General features: G+C 36.7%; 1 protein-coding gene across 3 annotated transcripts in view; it reads left to right on the top strand.

Moving 5' to 3' along the window:
- KCNH7 (potassium voltage-gated channel subfamily H member 7) overlaps positions 1–17,519 on the top strand; it is a 475,457-nt gene that overhangs the window by 304,225 nt on the left and 153,713 nt on the right. For all 3 annotated transcript variants that reach the window (XR_004350664.1, XM_032636900.1, XM_032636901.1), the window contains exon 3: positions 12,433–12,588. Coding sequence is in view for 2 of the 3 variants with exons in the window: in XM_032636900.1 (XP_032492791.1) it covers positions 12,433–12,588 (156 nt within the window). In the remaining variant the exon portion in view is untranslated. The remainder of the gene's footprint in view (positions 1–12,432; positions 12,589–17,519) is intronic.

The raw sequence follows: 17,519 nt of genomic DNA on the forward strand, positions 1-17,519 counted from the left end.
ATGATAGATCAACCTTGCTAGTGGTTTTATAATGTCTACTGAAATCTCACCAGTGTGTTCTATCTAATATTTTTTTCAGTTCTTCTTTACCATTTAAGGGGTGATAAAAGTCTCCATTGCCATCAAAACATCTCTGCCATTGGCACACCATAGTGCCTGAAATTCCCATCTTTAGAGAAACTTCTCTGATATAGGACTTTTTATCTCCAGGAAGTTCCTATCAAGTGGGTTTAGATTAACTAAGAGAGGTAACATGTTGACATACAGAATCACTAATCAGCTTCAAAGTCATCAGGCAAAAAGAGTCGTTGACATTCAGATGGAGGTTCCCATTTAGAGAAGCTAAAGGCTTAACCTTCAGCTGATGGAATTAACCCCGGCTCTTTTTTTTTTTCCTGTCTCAGTTTATTTAACAATAGGTAGTAAGAAATCAAATTTAACAGTCTATACAGTGATCCAAAGTTCATATTTGTAAGTAATCAACTTTAATCCCATGATTTACAAGTTGAGGGTTTTTGCTTTCTATTTTCAAGTTTTACAGAAAGTGTGTGTGTGTGTGTGTGTGTGTGTTGGAGGGGGTGGGTGGGCAGGTAAGGAGGAAGAAAGCAAGCAAAGAAGAAACCCCAGGGGCATTTTGCATGTTAAAATCATCCCACTGGAATCGTTCCTTACCCTCTTTTTAATTTTTTCCTTTGTTAGATGTAAAAATAACGAAAAAAATTCTTTCAAGAAACAGAACCACAATATATAATACATCAATTTGGCAGCTGCCCCTGTATATTTTGAAAAAGTCATTTTTCTCTCTACATGTACAAATTACTTTAATACTTGAAGTTTTTACGATCAGACTTATGGAATAGAAGATTTTCTGGAGCACAAAAGTTGACTTGAGGGGAGGAAAGGGGGCTTTTTTTCCTTTTTTTTTTTTAGACATTTTTAAAAGAATGAACATCTTTGAATCCAAAGAAAAAACTTGGTATTGTAATATATATTTACATAGAGAGAGAATGTAATTTTCAAGTAACATTAACCCCTTTTGTCCTCTGGTTTTAGAAATGTTCTTTTCTAACTCTTCCATAAAGTGAGGAAACTAGGGGAAAATGTCAGCCATCTGCACCAGTAAATAATAACTATTAATATTACATAATTTCATTAATTTAAAAAAAAATAAAACCCATTGGAGGTACAAGGCAGGCATGTGGTTGGCTTCACAGACCTCAGCCTCCTCCCAACGCACATGTCCAGCATATTTCTAGTCATGGGTAAAACCAAAGAGCAGAGGGTTTATCTGCAAAAAATCTCAAATACCAGAGCTGAGATTTATCTGAAAATTAAGCCCCAGGTATCTCTGTCAGCAAGTGCTTAGGGAAGACCTTTGGTTAAATATATGGACTGGTAAATTTTCATAAAAGATAAGACAGGAGAAGTTTAGGGCTAAGGGCACATCAGAGGCAAGGTCTGGGGAGGGAATTATAAAGTTAGAGGCCAATAGGACTGGAAATACGGAGTGTGCATAGGCCGTTAGATGCTCACAAGGGAAATGGGTACATTACAAGCACATTTTGTCCCCTCTCCCCAACTTAAAAATATGATTGGTCCATCTTATTGGCTACAGGACTCAAAATTATGCTTTGATCATCTCTTTATGATAAGACACACTTCTTTCAATATACAAGGCAAGGTTTTAAACTTTGGCAGATATTGGCTCATTTCATCCTCACAATAACTCCATGAAATGGGCAACATCATCATCCTGATATTACAGATAGGAAAAAACTGAGTCTCAGAGCATTTAAGTCACTTATTCTAATATCAAACACTGCCAAGTGGCAGATCCAGGAATTAGCCCCCGACATTCTGATGCAGAGGCTTTATGCTTAACCATTACACTGTACATTCTCTCGTGGATACAGAAAGTACATCTTGCCCCTCAGATTAACATGTTGCTGTGTGCATCAATCAGATCATCCCACCCCACATCTTTCTCTATGGTCTCAGTGTGTAGCTGGACCACGGCAGTCACTACTCTGCTACCTTGAAAAGGCACTAGGCTTGGTCGTGAATCCTGGTATGGGTAAAACGCAAAAGCAACAAGAAGTGTGGTCTGGGTGAACTTTAAATAGAACATCTCTCTGTGTAGCTGTGCAACCGTTTCTGGAAAAATATATGCAGGGCAAGATGAACCACTGCAAAGCAATGCTTCCATAAGGCATCTGCTGCAGGTCCATGCCTCTGGCAGCCTTCGGGAATAGAGAACATCTGTAGTAGCCACATGCCCCAAAGCCTGGTGTCAAAGCCCAGGAGTTCCCCACTAACGCTGCCAGTGGGAGAAAAAGCCCTGCTTTCACTAGTTTCTAGGACAGGACATCATTTCTGCTCCTTCTGCTATTTTGTAAAAAGAGCCTAGGCATTTAAAAAATAAAAATGAAAATCCTAACTTATAATGGTCAAACGGGATAGGAAATTTTGTGAAAAGAGAGGAGGGTTAAGTTACCTAGAGAAATATCTTCAATTTCACCTTTTTCTGCTTCTATCACTTTTGTCCCAGACAGGCCTACGGAGCCTAATTTTAATCCCGTCAAGTTCTGTGCAAACACAGTGAGAGCAAAGCAACAACCAGGAATACACCGTGCGCACAGCACACCAGGCATATGGCCGTGCACAGCCTTCGTCAGCAACGACATCCGCGTGGCGGTGCCTGGCCTCAGGATTCTACTTGTGTTTGACCTTGACAGTAGTGTGTACATACCAGGGTGCTGTGCAGATTTGCTCTTATGTTGAGTCAGTCCAGTTGGTTCAGTGTTAATGCAGTTCTACTGGGTGAATGGCAGTTGGGTGGGATGGACTTGCTTGAGGTAGATCAGAGGTTTGGTAACATGAGTATGTCTTATGAAAAAAATTTTGAGCCAAATAACATTTACTTGGTGTAAAAACCACAAAGCATTAAAAAATTGTCATAAACATGCCCCAAAAGTTCCTGATTACAAACGTAGACTTGGTTTGCCTGTAAATCAGCCTCAGCTTGTTCTAACACTTATATGTCCCAATACACTAATTCAATCCAAAAATCTCAAAAATTAAATGGGGACCAGGGCTAGGAAGTAGGTAATCATAATAGTACCTACTTTGTGGGTACTACAAGGTGTAAGAGTTTTTCTTCCTTATTTCAATTCCCAAATAATTTCTTAGTGGTTTATCAAGTTTAGAAAGACAGCTAAACTTGCTTTTTTCAAACATTAAGTTTACAAGTATGATGAGAACCTAACCCCTGGACATTAATGTTAACAGAGGAAGCGTCAGTGGAAAGGAGTGAGAGTCAACAAATAATTGTAAGTTCACATATGTTCACATTTTGAAAATGAAGAGGAAAGACTTCCTGAGAAAACAGATTGAAAATATTTCCTTGCAGATGTCAGAGTTTTCTCATGCAATATCTGATGCAGAATAGTCATGGATATTGAATGAGGGCTTCTGTGCTTTAAAACCTGATCTCTGTCAAATAGTGTGAACTGGACCTAGTCTGTGAAGTGCTCTATCATATTTCATTTAGTGGTAACCTTCTAGCTTATGGGAAAACCATTGCTGCAAAATATGTGATCAAATATGCCAATGCTATTTTAGTTGGATTTCTGAGAGCTTAGATCAGGACCAACACCAAGCAAAATGTATTGCATAGGTAACACTGGCCTTTGCCATTCTCTTTCCCCTCCTGCTTCAGCCCCTTGTTCCCTGTCACTTAAGCATCTAGGTGACCTATGATATTTATTTTCCTCCCTCTCAGAAGGATGTCTTTAAAGCAGGGAGGGAGCTAACCCAATTCACTGTTTTCCAATGGCATTTCAAGGAGCTGGATGTTATTGCAAATTTCTCTAAAAAAGTATTTCAGAGTCAAGTTGATTTGGGAAGTGCTGCATTAAACAAAGTAAATATATACTTGTTTTTACAGAACTTCTCAAAACCTCTAATACAATGACGTGCATTGAGCATCTTCTAGAGGAGAACATTTCCCAAACTGGATCATTAACAGAAAGCCCTTTCCAGTAGCATCGATTAACATCTCACTGTTTTGGAAACACTGATGTAAGAGAAAGAGTGAAAACTGGAAAGGTCTGAGTTCAAAGCCTGGTTCTACTAGTTACTTGAGAAACTTCTTTGAGATAAAGTTTTCTCATGAGAAACATGTGACACATAGAAGACATTTAGAAAATAGTAGCCATGATTTAATTATATAGTTGTTAATGGTAGTAGTAAAGATAGTATACAGGGACTGAGGGAGCAGAGTGGAGCACCTTTATTCTTAGAAAGCCCAGAGCTGATAAAAAGAAGGAGAGATGGAAAGTGGTCATGGGGCAGTGTATGACTGGATGGATTCAAATGGAATGTGGGGCTGGGCAAGCCTGGACAGATAGATGATGCCTTCCTGCCTCCCAAGTAGCAGAAGGGAATTCTGCCTAAGCCAGGAGGACAGTGCAAGACTGAGAGAAAGAAGTGGAAAGAATTTTAGTTCTCAGGCCATTGCTTATAAAAGATAAAAACCTCTTAGAACTTACCTGATTTAAAAATCATGGAACTCAGGGTCTTGGCATAAAGAAGGAATTGGAACCAAGTATTCTACCCAGTCATGGAAAGGGGAAGAAATGCCCCAAAATCAAGGGCAAGGAGAGACTGTGCATGGCTTACTTTTCATCTGCAAATAGGAATGATAATGGTACCATCATCAAGCTTTTGTGAAGGTGCAAATGTATTAAGGCACATAAAGCCATTAGAACAGTGGCTGGCACCCAATAGACGTTAGCTATTATTGTTACCTTTCTTTCTAAAATGTGCTTTCATTACTGATCATGGTACTTCTTGAGCAAATCCAGAAATAAAGATTGCTTCATACATTTCTACTATATAGCAAATTCTTTGCACTATGGAGCTTGCCAAAAGAGACAGAGTTCTGTTATCACAGAAGTTACCTGGTATATAGTATACTTTTTACAGACAATAGGACAGTCCACAGGGACAGGAAAAATACGGGAATCAAACTAAGGGCCTCGTCACTACAAAGTTAAGGAGACACATTTTAAGACACTAGAAGATAAAAGAATCTTCCATCTACTAAGCTCTCATTCTGTTCAAATTGCTGTTTGATGTACTTTCTCCTCTGAAGACAAGGGGATTAAGCTGATGGATTTATCTCTGAAGTTCCTTAAGAGCGGAATGACTCAATTTCATCATCAAACCTTTGAAGGAAATTGAGCCACCATTTCAATGGTTGAGAAAGTGGTTTTCCTATTCCATTTAATAACAGTAAAACTTGTTTATTGCTCACTTCCTACATACCAGACTCCATGCTAAGTACTTTCAATGTATTAGCTAATTTCACCTTCCCTACAGTACTGTGAAGTGGGGTACTCTCTCTTCCTTTCCTCACTTTTCAGATGAGGAATCTAAGTCTTGGAGAGATTAAGTAACCTGCCCAAGGTCACTCAGCAAATAATAGCAGAGCCATGTCTGTCCAATTCCAGGGACTACACAGAGCTACATATCCAAGGAATTTACTACTCACTGGCACTGCCTCAACACTTTCTGAATGTTTAAAATTGTTTTAAATAAGACGTAATTAAAAATAAATAATTCATGCTGTTGACATTTCAGTGCTAATACTATATCGCACAGGGTATGAGCGTGACAACCAGGCTTGTGTAAATTAGGCTAGTTCTTCATTTTGCAAATAAAAGGCATATATATAGTCTCTCCTGGAAATTTGGAAAGGGTACTTCTAGTCCCATGTTACTCCATCAGATACCTAAACTATCTAAATACGTTCACAGTTGTTCAACTTAATCATGTTGGTGATTGTTACGTTAAATCTGTGTATGTTGGTGACTACTACGTTAAGCTTGTTTCTTTAGACCTAATGCATTGTCAGAGGTGCAGCTCAGTTCTTTTGTTAATAATGTTTTTTGTATAAAGTGTCTTTGTTAGCTCACATAGTTCCTCCTCTTGTGCTCTCACTAGACTCCTTTAGGTTTAAGCAGGTGACTGGTAAAGTAAGAGAATGGGCGAATCTTAGAAGACTTGCCTCCCACAAGCAGTCAAGTTTGACCCAGTCCACAAGGCCAGACTATATGGGCTCATTGGAATTACCTATTCCATTTATTCTTGTTGATATGATATTGTATGAGTTATTAATAGTCTTTCTAAATGTGCCTTCTGTCTCTTCAAATAGCTCCTCTACCTTTTGAAATTACTTCTCTAACACATCACTGGGACCTAAAAGAGCCATGTCCTCAGTCTGTACACTAAAATACTTCCTCTGAAGATACTCTCATACTTGAAACAATCACTGCATCCCCAAGACCAAAAGGTGAATTTCAAGAACATGGAAGGCCATCAGGACATGACCTTCTATGGCTCAAGCCTTGTCCATCACTTCCCAGTTCACACTCTGTGCTCTAGTATACAATTAGTCTATGTAAACCAAGTTACTTGACAAACTAACAAAAAATGTTTCATGTGTCCATGTCTTTCCAGCAGCCAGAGCCTACCACTTCCCTTTCTCAATCCACCTCAATTCACAATTCTCAATGTGAAGTGGGCTTCACATTGTTAGCCCAAGTCATTGCAATGCCCACAAAGCGCTGCTTCCTCAGCCACCCTCCACTTCCACCCCACTCCCCTGCTCTGTTATCTCTCTGACCTGGATCTCTTACCACTTTCCTCTCAGCTTAATCTGTTTTAGCAACACTGGATGCCTGCCCTGACAAGCTCCACCTCAGGGCATCTTAGTCAGCTCAGGCTGCCATAACAAAGCACCACAGACTGAGTGGCTTAAATAACAGAAAATTATTTTCTCACAGTCTGGAGGCACAAAGTCCAAGGTCAAGGTGCTAGCAGCATTAGTTTCTGGTAGGAACTCTCTTCTTGGCTTGCAGATGGCTGCCTTCTCACTGGGTCCTCACATGGCCTTTCTTCTGTGTGTGCAGACTCCTGATATCTTTTCTTCTTCTTATAAGAATGCTAGTCCTATTAGATTAGGGCCCCACCCTTATGTCCTCATTTAGCCTTAATTACCTCCTTGTAGGCCTTACCTCCGAGTATAGTCACATGGGGGGGGGGGTGAATCTTGTTCCAGGATTCCATGATGGTCCTCTCCCGTTCTTTAGGTCATAAATTGTCCAAAAGTGATATTGATATCAGCAAGCAATGACCTATATGGTGTGAACTGAGGGATATCTGAGAGGTCTTATCCACACAACCAAAATATTTCTTCTCTATAGAGGCCACATTAGAGCCCACCTTGTGATGATGGTTGTTTTTCACTACTCTCCTTAAAAAAATTATCCAGAAAGTGGTAATCCATTATGTCATCAATATTCTATGAGAAATTAATATATCTAATGATGCACCTCATTGATAGGCATAATATTTCATCTTGGAGGCTTGGAGAGAGCAGAAGAAGATGGAAGAGGTTCTAAAAAAATGAAATAAAAGGAAACATTACATACTGAAAAGTCAAGGACAAATTTGTCTTGTTTCTCTCTTGTGTCTCCACTTGGCTATATCTTAAGTCATTTGTGACTGGGTAGCTTTCTCCTTCTAAGAGGTATAACAGTCCTCTTTTGCTTTTCTAATAGGCTCTTCAATTTAAAAAACAATGCTGCCTCTTTGATAAGGCCTTTGTATCCCAAGGTTGCTATGTTTAGTTTTTCTTCTAGGACAGGTCTCCAATGATACTCTTTTAATCTTCAAAGAGCACCCCCCCCCCCCGCCCCCAATCTACTAGAAAGAAAGGAATTTAAAACTCTGAGGCATTCACTAAACCTATCAGCTCAGAGAAGAATAATCTCCACTTGGTGCCCAGAAATACAAGCAAACAGTGTAGCTTGTGGTTCCAAGAATGGTAAAAGCTTGGAGGAAATTACATAGACTTGAGAGTTAGCTTGCCCCTCTGGAGACCCTCCAACAAGAGGCAAAAGTAATAGCTCACATTGTTGAGTTTTGCTCCATGTCAGGTACTGTTCTAAGAGCTTTACACCCGTATGAGTTCTACTGAACAGTGCAAAGCTCAGGCTATGAACAAAATGCAGCTAACTTCTATTTTTCATCGTCCCGTTAAACTTTATTCCCCAGAGTAACTCCCCACTTACTTTGGATGATGTTTGGCAGATCCTTCCCTTATTAGGTCATTCCCAGATAATAAAGCCTTCTGGTTACTTTCTGTTACACAAACGGTCTCGCTTCTAAAATTACAGTTCCCAACCAGCTTCAGGTCAGAGGCAACGGGAAGCCAGCTTCAACCTCCTACCCTTTATCCTTTCCCCACAATCTACAAGGTATGGCTCCCTACTTCCCCTTTAACTTTACCTACTGTCCAAGCCCGTCCTACACCACAACCACCACGCTGGCTTCCATACTGTTCCTTGAGCTCACAGCCATGCTTCCACCTAAAGGATTTTGCACTGGCAGAGCTACATAGCCCACCTCCCCATTTCCTAAATGTCTTTGCTTACATGTCATTCTGCAGGAGAAGCATTTCCTTACCACTGTCATCATCTACCACCTTGTTCTGCATTCTTCTTCATCATTGTACTTATTTTTACTTGATGTATGTGTTTATTAATTATGTCCCCCCAGTAGGATATAAGTTTTACAAGTTCAAGACCTTGATTTGTTTTCTCACTGCTGTTCTTCTCATTACCATCTGAGAACTCAGACCAGTGCCTGACCCAATATTAGGCACTCAATAGACATTTTTTGATTTCAGGGTAAGGATACCCTATGAGTACAAACAGTAGAATAAAACATCTTTCAAGCAGCTGAGAAGGAAGAGTCTTGGTATTTTATTTAAAAATGCCCCTAGGAGTTTATTAATAAAGGAGTAACTACTCAGATTACCATGAGTTTGCTTGCTCTGTGGCTACAGTTAAAAATTAACATTCTAAACATTTTATTAAAATTAGCACTGTTCCTTCTAAGCAGCCTTTCCCACTTTGACAGTGTTTTCACTCAGGAGACAAAACATGGAAATGAACCTGAGTCTAACCAATATTAGTATAATTGCATGTATAATTTTATAATCATTGGATAATGTTATTGTAAATAAGCTGCTTCTTAAAAAATCATTGTTAATTTCATTTGAATACAAGGTTTATTTCACCAAGGCCTGAACTTTTTATTTCCAGATTTTTTTTTTTTAGTTCTCTTATTTATACATTATTGAAAGTGTCTATTTTTGTCTTCATTGCTAGATTAGTATTTGCTGGATTATGCTTCCATTTCTCTTGCTCCCACTGTTGCAATCAAGAAAAATATTTAGGAACACACAATAATGACTTTTTAGAGTAATGTTACTTTACAAAAGTAGTATCTTAACAGAACTTGGAGTTTGTAGCATTATGCAAGCTAAACTGTTTTTGCACTGTAAAATGTATTAGATTCTTCTCCTCTTATAAATTCCATATATCTCCTTTCAGTATCTGCTTTCCAGGAGTCTTATGCAAGATTGATGGAGACATTAAATCCAAAAACTAAAAGAGAAAAAAATGTAAATGTGAGTCTTCAGTTGACTTTAAAGGAGATATATTGCTCAATAGAAACATGCAGGGAACAATGATAGTGGGCAGTAATCCTAGATTAATTACACTTACTCAGTATGTTTATGGAACCAATGCATATGGCCAAACTTTTTTATAAAGCACTATAATTGTATGATTTTTTGCACTGGACAGTAAATGTACCAGCATTAGTATTGAAAGACAGGATTTTTGTCCCTTATTACTGAAAGCAAAGTTACTCTGCCCTATTACAAACCTATTAGATCTCTATTCCTACATCTTTTATTTATTGATCTCTCAAAAATCTGTGCTTTATGTTTTATTGTACAATCAGCAGTAAACCTCAAATGTTGAAAGATTTGAAACTGTGAAGTAACAAATCTGTGAATTCACAATGGTATTCTAAATGATCCAGGAAATGTAATTTTAAGTGGTAAAATCAATATGTGTTTTGGTTCATTAGCAAAATACATAATGGCTATTTCTAGCATCTCCTCAGACTCTCTGTTTAATCATTTTGTATTGTGATGCCTGGCCTGAAGCAATTCTATTTTTAGTGCTAATGGAATAGCCCTAAATTGCTTATTTTCTGTTTACTAAAGTCATCCTGTTTGTTACCATGGAAACTGAAAACTGCTCTAGCTAACTATTTTATTAAATGAATTGAAGATGTAGCTGAAGACTGAAGGTGCAGCACATCATTCTTAAGACGTACTTTCCAATAGCTGCAAAACTATGGCCATATCTATAGAAAAAAATGAAATTAATTATGAATAAGGTCGTCTACATTTCAAACTGGTGAGGCTTATCCACATTTGAAAATCTGAATCAAAACTAGCACATAGGCACCCCCAACTTACAGAGAGTATATGTTCTAAAAGTGTATTTGTAAATCAGTTCCTTGGAAATTGGAACACATTAACCCATAGAAACAATTTCATAAATAATAATTAGGTCTCCAGGGCCACCCTCAAAAGCCCTTTGACCTATGATGTCTCAATCTATAGCAATATTAGCAGTAGCCTTTGTTCTCAGCTCTGGCAGCAGGAGCCAATTCACAGGGATGAGAAGAAAGGAAAGAGTTTTCTCCTACTTCGTTTTTAATAGTGAGAGCATACATGGAACACCATTTCGGAATACGAGCAGCCACAGTAGATGTTGGAGCTCTCAATGCCCCTGTCTCCAGCCTCTTGCGGTCCCCTTATTACCGACCCTCCTGAGTTGGTCCTCAACGAGGGTCCTCCTGCCCAATGTCATTCGAGCCAATAGAAGAAGACTGAGTGCGGTTCAGAAGCAAAGGAAAGTTTATTCTTTGATCAAAGCATGGAGAGGAGGTGTGAGCTCCTGCTCTAGAGTCCACGCTCTCCCTCCACCCACGCCCGCCTACCTGGCCCACAAAGGCTGTGGGCGGGGCTGCTTTATAGGGCTCCAACTGTGGGGAAGCGGGGTGGAGTTCTGGTGAGTGGGGTGGAACTAAAGCTCCTCTAGGCTCCAGATTGCAGTGCCAGGGGCGCAGCAACTCTGCACGCGGCCCACTGAGTTGGGGTTTCGGGCGCAGCCATTTTGCACTAGGAACTCTGGTCTGAAGTGCTGAGTGCAAGGCTGCTGCCCGAGGCACCCTATGAGCAAGTGAAGCTAGACTAAGCACAAAAGAAGTTAGACCTTATCTTATCACCTAGATTCCATCTTATTCTTCCTGGGGACCCAATGGGCTTTGCCAGTGACACTCTCACTTTTGCACATCTCCCTTCCGGAGTTTCACGCCAGACAGATCTTGCTCCCACCCTGATCCTGCCTGTACATTGAACCGTCCTTCTCCTCAAGATGCAAAAGGGTCCCAGCTAATTGTTTAGAAGAAAAAAAAAGAGAGAGAGAGAAAGCAATCAAAATACTCTCTATTGCCTAAATGATTGAACTCCTCCTGAAGTTTTTGCATTTTAAAAAATACAATATTTTTTGAACCCAAATAAATCCCTAACCTGTGAGATTTCCATCGCCACGACTAAAGAAAATATTCAGAGGGTCAATGTGTGAGGAAACTGCTCTGAGGGAATACTCAGCTTTGGAAGTCAGACCCCAGAAGTCAGTTGATTTAAAAGAAGTCAGCTTCTTGACTGTCTTCTCTAAATCTTGGGTCTTGGGTTTTCTGTTCAAGGATGGATGTCAGTGGTTAGTTGTAAACTGAGTCATCCCTTTGTTCATTTCATTTCCAGGAGATTCTAATAAAATGTATCTTATTAGCCCTATAATTGTGCTTTTAAAAGAATATCACCTTCCCGGTTAAAAAGATCAAATTAACACAATAATATAGACAAAAGTTTTGTTCTTATTTTCTAACAGAATACAAACCAAACAAAATCATTGTGATTTGGGCATTGTGAATTTTACACAGAAAAGGAAAGAATTATTAGGACATGTTTAAGACAGAGTCAGTCATTTTTTATTTGATGTCTAAGAAATTAAAGAAGAAAAAGGAAATAATTTGAGATTATTTCAGGATGAGAAAAAATGAGTTATCTTAATTATTTATAGAGCTATATTTTATATAGATTCAGAATTAAAATATATAAGAAAAGGCTGACAGTTATTTCTATAAAGTTAAAGAATATGTCTTTTTTTATTATTATTAAAGTGGTGAGTATAAAAACAAATAAGATTTGATTCCATTTTTCCATAATGTAGTACTTGAATTTTGCCTGTAAAATCTTTCTGGGAAATTTGTGCATTTTTACGTAAATATATGTGCAATAAGATATGAAATAAAAAAATCAAATTTTAATTGAATTTCAGTGGTCATTGAGGGCTTTGTTAGAATTTTAATGTTACTGACACTCCAAAATGAAGGCATATTTTTGACCTTACACTCATTTTTTTTAAATCTCCTTAGGTTCTACTTTCATTTGTAACACTCACATCATTCCAGTGAAAAACCAAGAGGGCGTGGCTATGATGTTCATCATTAATTTTGAATATGTGACAGATGAAGAAAATTCTGCTTCCCCAGAGAGGCTAAATACAATATTACCAGTCAAAACTGTAAACCGTAAGTAAAAGACAACGTAATGCTCTTGATACTCTGCTACTGTAGTAATTTTAATACATGCTTCATTTTGATTCAGTTCTCAAAATATGTTTGCATTTTATGTAAAATAATTTGTATATAAAAAAGCCATAGCTGACATTACCCATCAGTGCCTAACAGAAGTGATCAGCTGCTTTCAAAGCCATTTGACTTGGTTATACCAAACTTATTTAGCCAATCCCCTACTGATGGGCATTTAGGTTGTTTCCAAATTTTGGCTATTGTAATAATGGCAGAATGAATTGTGCATATGTATTTTCATGTGTATATGTACATTCTTCGACAAAATTATCTTCAGAGTAAGGTTCTATAAGTGGCATTCCTGGGTCAAAGGGTAAATGAATATGTAATCTTTTTAGATATTGCCAAACTCCTCTCCTTATGTTTGAACCATTTTACACTAATACCAATGTATTATATAATACAATACAATGTATTGTATATACATTGTATATAATATTGTATATACAATGTATAAAATACAATGTATTATATCTTTCCTCCAAAGCCTTGCTAACAGAGTGAGTCAGTCTTCTCGATTTTTGTCATGATAAGTGAGAAGCAATTCCTCAATTAGTTTAGTTTACACTTCTCTTATTATGAGTGAGGTTCACATATTTAAGCACTGTGGACATTTCTTTTTCTGTCAATTGTCCATTATTTGTATACACTTTCAAATTTTTTGTCTTTTTCTTTTAAATTGTGGAATAAATGGCAAATCGCTTCCCCAGCAAATTGTCTTTTACCTTTTTCCTAATTTTTGTCACACGAAGCCTTTATTTTTTTGTAATGTGGCTAAATTGATCAACCTTTTCTTTTGTCGATTCTGAATTTTTGAGTCATAATTAGAAAAGCTTTCTCCATTCCAAGGTTGTAAATAAATTCATATTTTTGTCTAGACTTATGTTTTAGGATCTCTAATCCATTTTAAGTTTAGCTTGGTTTATAGTGCAAGTTATAAATTTAATTTGTCATTTTATCAATGGTTTTCCAGTTGTTCTAACATCATTTATTAGAAAGTCTGTCTTTCACCAGTAATTTGAGATATCACTTTTATCACATACTAAACTTTCTTATGTGCATGAGTATATTCTGGTCTTTCTATTCTGTTCTCTTGATCTGTGTCATTGAGAATCACACTGTTTTCAATATACGGTTAACCTCTTATATGACATACTCTCTTTAATATTAATTTTCAGGGTTTAAGGTTATTTCTTGTTGCATATTCCACATGAACATTAGAAACAACTTGTCTGGATAAAAAAAAATTCCCTATGATATTTTTATTGGATTCAGATCAATTTTATAAATTAATTGGAGGAAAAGTAACATTTTTATGATGTTGAGTCATTCTGTACAGGAATATGTATATGTATTTTCATTTTTAAATCTAATTTTTGTTTCTTTCAAGAGTGTTTAAAATTTTTCCTTATTGTTTACCTTGCTACTTGACATTTAACATGTTTTGTTGTTGCTGCTATTATAAATAGGATCTTCTCTTTAATTATTATCTTCTAATAATTTTTAAGGCTACTGATTTTTTCTGAGTATGTTAATTTTATGGTCTATCTTAGTGAGTTTTCTTAGTTTGCAGTGGCTTATACATTGTTCTGAGGTTTTCAAGTGTTCTATAATATCAAATAAAGATTACTTTACATTTTCCTTTCCAATTCTTACACATCTAATAGTTTTCTCTTGTCTAATTGTGCTGGGTATTACCTCCAACATATCATTAAAAAGAAACTGATAGTGAACATCAGTTGTTCCTGAATTTTGTGTGAACGCCACCAGTGATTCCCATTAATTCAAATGATGGCATGTGGTTGAGTGGAATGTGTTTTATAATTTTATAGAAGTTTCCATTGACTTGTATTTATTAAGAATGGGTGTTGAAATTTGTAAATTGCCTTTTCATCATCTGTGGAAATGAGTGTGCTATTCTGTTTCCTTATTTTTATGGTAAATTTTATTAATAGAGTTACTAACACGGAACTGTTCTTACATCCCTGCAAGGAACCACATTTGGACATGATGTATTTCATCTTGTAATACTGAATTCTTTTCATCTAAAATTAATTTAGGATTTTGCATCAATCCTCATCAGGGAAATTGCTCTCCAATTTTTGAATATGTATATGCAATTTCGTTAGGTATTATTATCAATGTTATAATTACTTAGGAAAATAATTTGAGTTTCTTCTCAATTTTCTACTCTACATAACCATTTAAATAGTTTGGGGATGATCTGGACTTTAAAAGTTAAGTACAATTCCCCTGTAAAATCATCTAAACCTGGTACTTATTTGTGGAGTAGCTTTTTAACAATTATTTTCTCCGGAGACTGGACTATTCAGATTATCCAGCTCAACTAGTATCAGTATCTTTGCACTTCTAAGTATGCTTAGTCTTCTACCGTTCAGTTTGTCAAGTTATATCATTTCACTCCCAGTTTTTACCAACAAGGCACTCAATTAACTTATTTTATATTTCCTTCTCCTTCCATTTTTGTTTGGTTGTGATACTTCTAGCTTCTCAGAGGATGTAATTTACATACTTCTCACTTTTGTTTTGGCCTTAAACTTCTAGTGAAATGTATTCAATGCTCACTACTTGTCTTTTTGTCAAAGTTTCCGCAAGCATAACTTCTTGGATAAAGTTCACCTCTTCAGTAAATGTTCATGAGTAAATCAACACTATTTTTCTATAGCCTTCACACTTGGAGGACAGCCTGGGTACATATAAGATATTTGGCCCACACTTTTTGCCCTGTGAACCTGGTAGATAGTGTTCTACTCTTCTTGCATCAAATGTTGCTAATGAGGAATCTGATGCCAATCCACTTGTCTGCCCTTTGTAAGGGATTTTGTTAATTTTCCAAGTCCCAGAAAATTTCAGAAACAAATTAATAATGGTAGATTTTAATCCTCCTATTTCAAACCAAGACAGACTTTTAAAGTCCAAAACTATTGCTTACATATGTCTGGATTTGACGTTCTAACTCAATTTTCCTGGATACATGGTGGGCCCTTTCAGTATGTACATTCAATTCATGTTATAGTTCAGGAAATTTTATTGAATTATAATTTTTAATATTTATTTTATTTCTTTTGGTTTGTCTTCCTCAGGAACTCAAATAATATGGATGTTGCACCTTCTTTACCTGTCTTTCATATCCATCACTTTCCTCTGGTCCTTTTTTCTCTCTTTATTTTATTTTCTTAGCTTCTCTCATTTCTAGCCTCTATTCTTGTGGTTTGCTTGTAATATGTCTTAATTTTTTAGATGATTTTGTCTTTTTCTTTCCTGAATTTAGTACCTGTATTCTTTCAGTTCTTGCTTTGCATTTTTTTCTTTTTTGTCCAGTTTTTATTCTATGTTTTTGAGTTCCTAATTTATAATCTTATTTCATATCTCTAATTACTGGTTTGAATTTTTAAAATTTATTTTGGGATGTTATATATCTATTCTGTTTCATAACCAGATATTTAGCACACTTTGCTCTGCAAAGTATGTTTTTATTCCCATTTCCTGTTTTTCTCTTATGATATTTTTGTATGAATATTAGAGTATTCTTGTTTATAGCTATTCATGAAGGACTTTCCTGGACCATCACTAGCAAGAAATCTGAGGTGGGGCAAAGGGAATAGGTCTTGTTTGCATGCCTTTAAAAATTTTTCAGTTCCAAGTCTCATTCATATATAGCAAGGAGTTTGTAAATTTGGAGGGTTTGTGGGGAGGGGGGTTACTTGTTCTTTAAAATTATATGGCATTGCCTTTTTTTGTTGTTTGCTTGTTTTTGTCTTCTGAATATTCTGTCCCCTCTTATATTAATAAGGGGACCTTATGTTTATCTGCTTCCTTATTTCCCAGCCTCCAAGGGACAATTCCACCTTTGAATATCCCTCCCCCTCTCCAAGATGTAGTGCTTTTCCAAGGCTGATATCTGGAGTCTTGTGCACTTTTCTAGCCACTTTCTATTGTCTCTCTAGTAACCAGTGCTTTGTCCATTAAGGTCACAGAACTTCTCTCAATATTTCTCACTCAGTGTTAAACTTCTTCTCCCAAGGGTAAACCCTATTTGATATGTGTTCCATTACTCTAAGGAGACTTCTGAACGCCCACCCCACCACTTTTTCCACTTAGCTTTTGCCTGACTATTGCCGTGTACTCTTCTTAGCCAATTCTGCTGGTCTTCGGCATTTATTTCCCTGACTACATATAAATTAAAGTTTGTAACGTCTCTTTCTCTAATTACTCTTTAGGCATAGTTTATGGGTATTTTTATTTGCCTCCCTTATTGATCTCTGTGGTTTTTAGGAGGATCTATGAGCAAATGAAAATTTAAGTTACTGTCATTGTCTGTGGGAAGCTGGAAGCCTTATCACAAAACTGTAGTATTTGCATAAAGAAATTGTTATATTATATGTAAATCAGATAGCAAAATATATGTAAAATATAAAACACAGTCCCAAAAACCTATGTTGTAAACTGAATTAATACTAAATCAGATGTACTCCAGCTGAAAATTTCTCATAGTCAGTTACTGCCTTAGGTACGTCTAAATGACAGTACAGTATCCTGATAAGGCAATATTAGGACAAATATATTAGTGTAATACAACTCCAATATTTTGAATATTTTTTTCTGAGCAATATCACACTTGGGAAAAATTCTCTATTAAAACCACCAATCTGTCAGTCTCCCAGGTGACATGTTTAGAACAAAATTGAATTACTATAAAAAACTATTGTAATACTAAAGACTTGTTCCTTAAAGTTGATGACTGTTTTTGATATCTTTATATTTTCTACTAACCAACTTAGTCATTACTGAATGGTTCCTGAGAGTATACCTTAGGTAACGTCGGCCTGTATTTTGGTAGTGAATGTCAA

This window comes from Phocoena sinus, chromosome 7, assembly GCF_008692025.1.
Source record: "Phocoena sinus isolate mPhoSin1 chromosome 7, mPhoSin1.pri, whole genome shotgun sequence".
Taxonomy (NCBI): Eukaryota; Metazoa; Chordata; class Mammalia; order Artiodactyla; family Phocoenidae; genus Phocoena; species Phocoena sinus.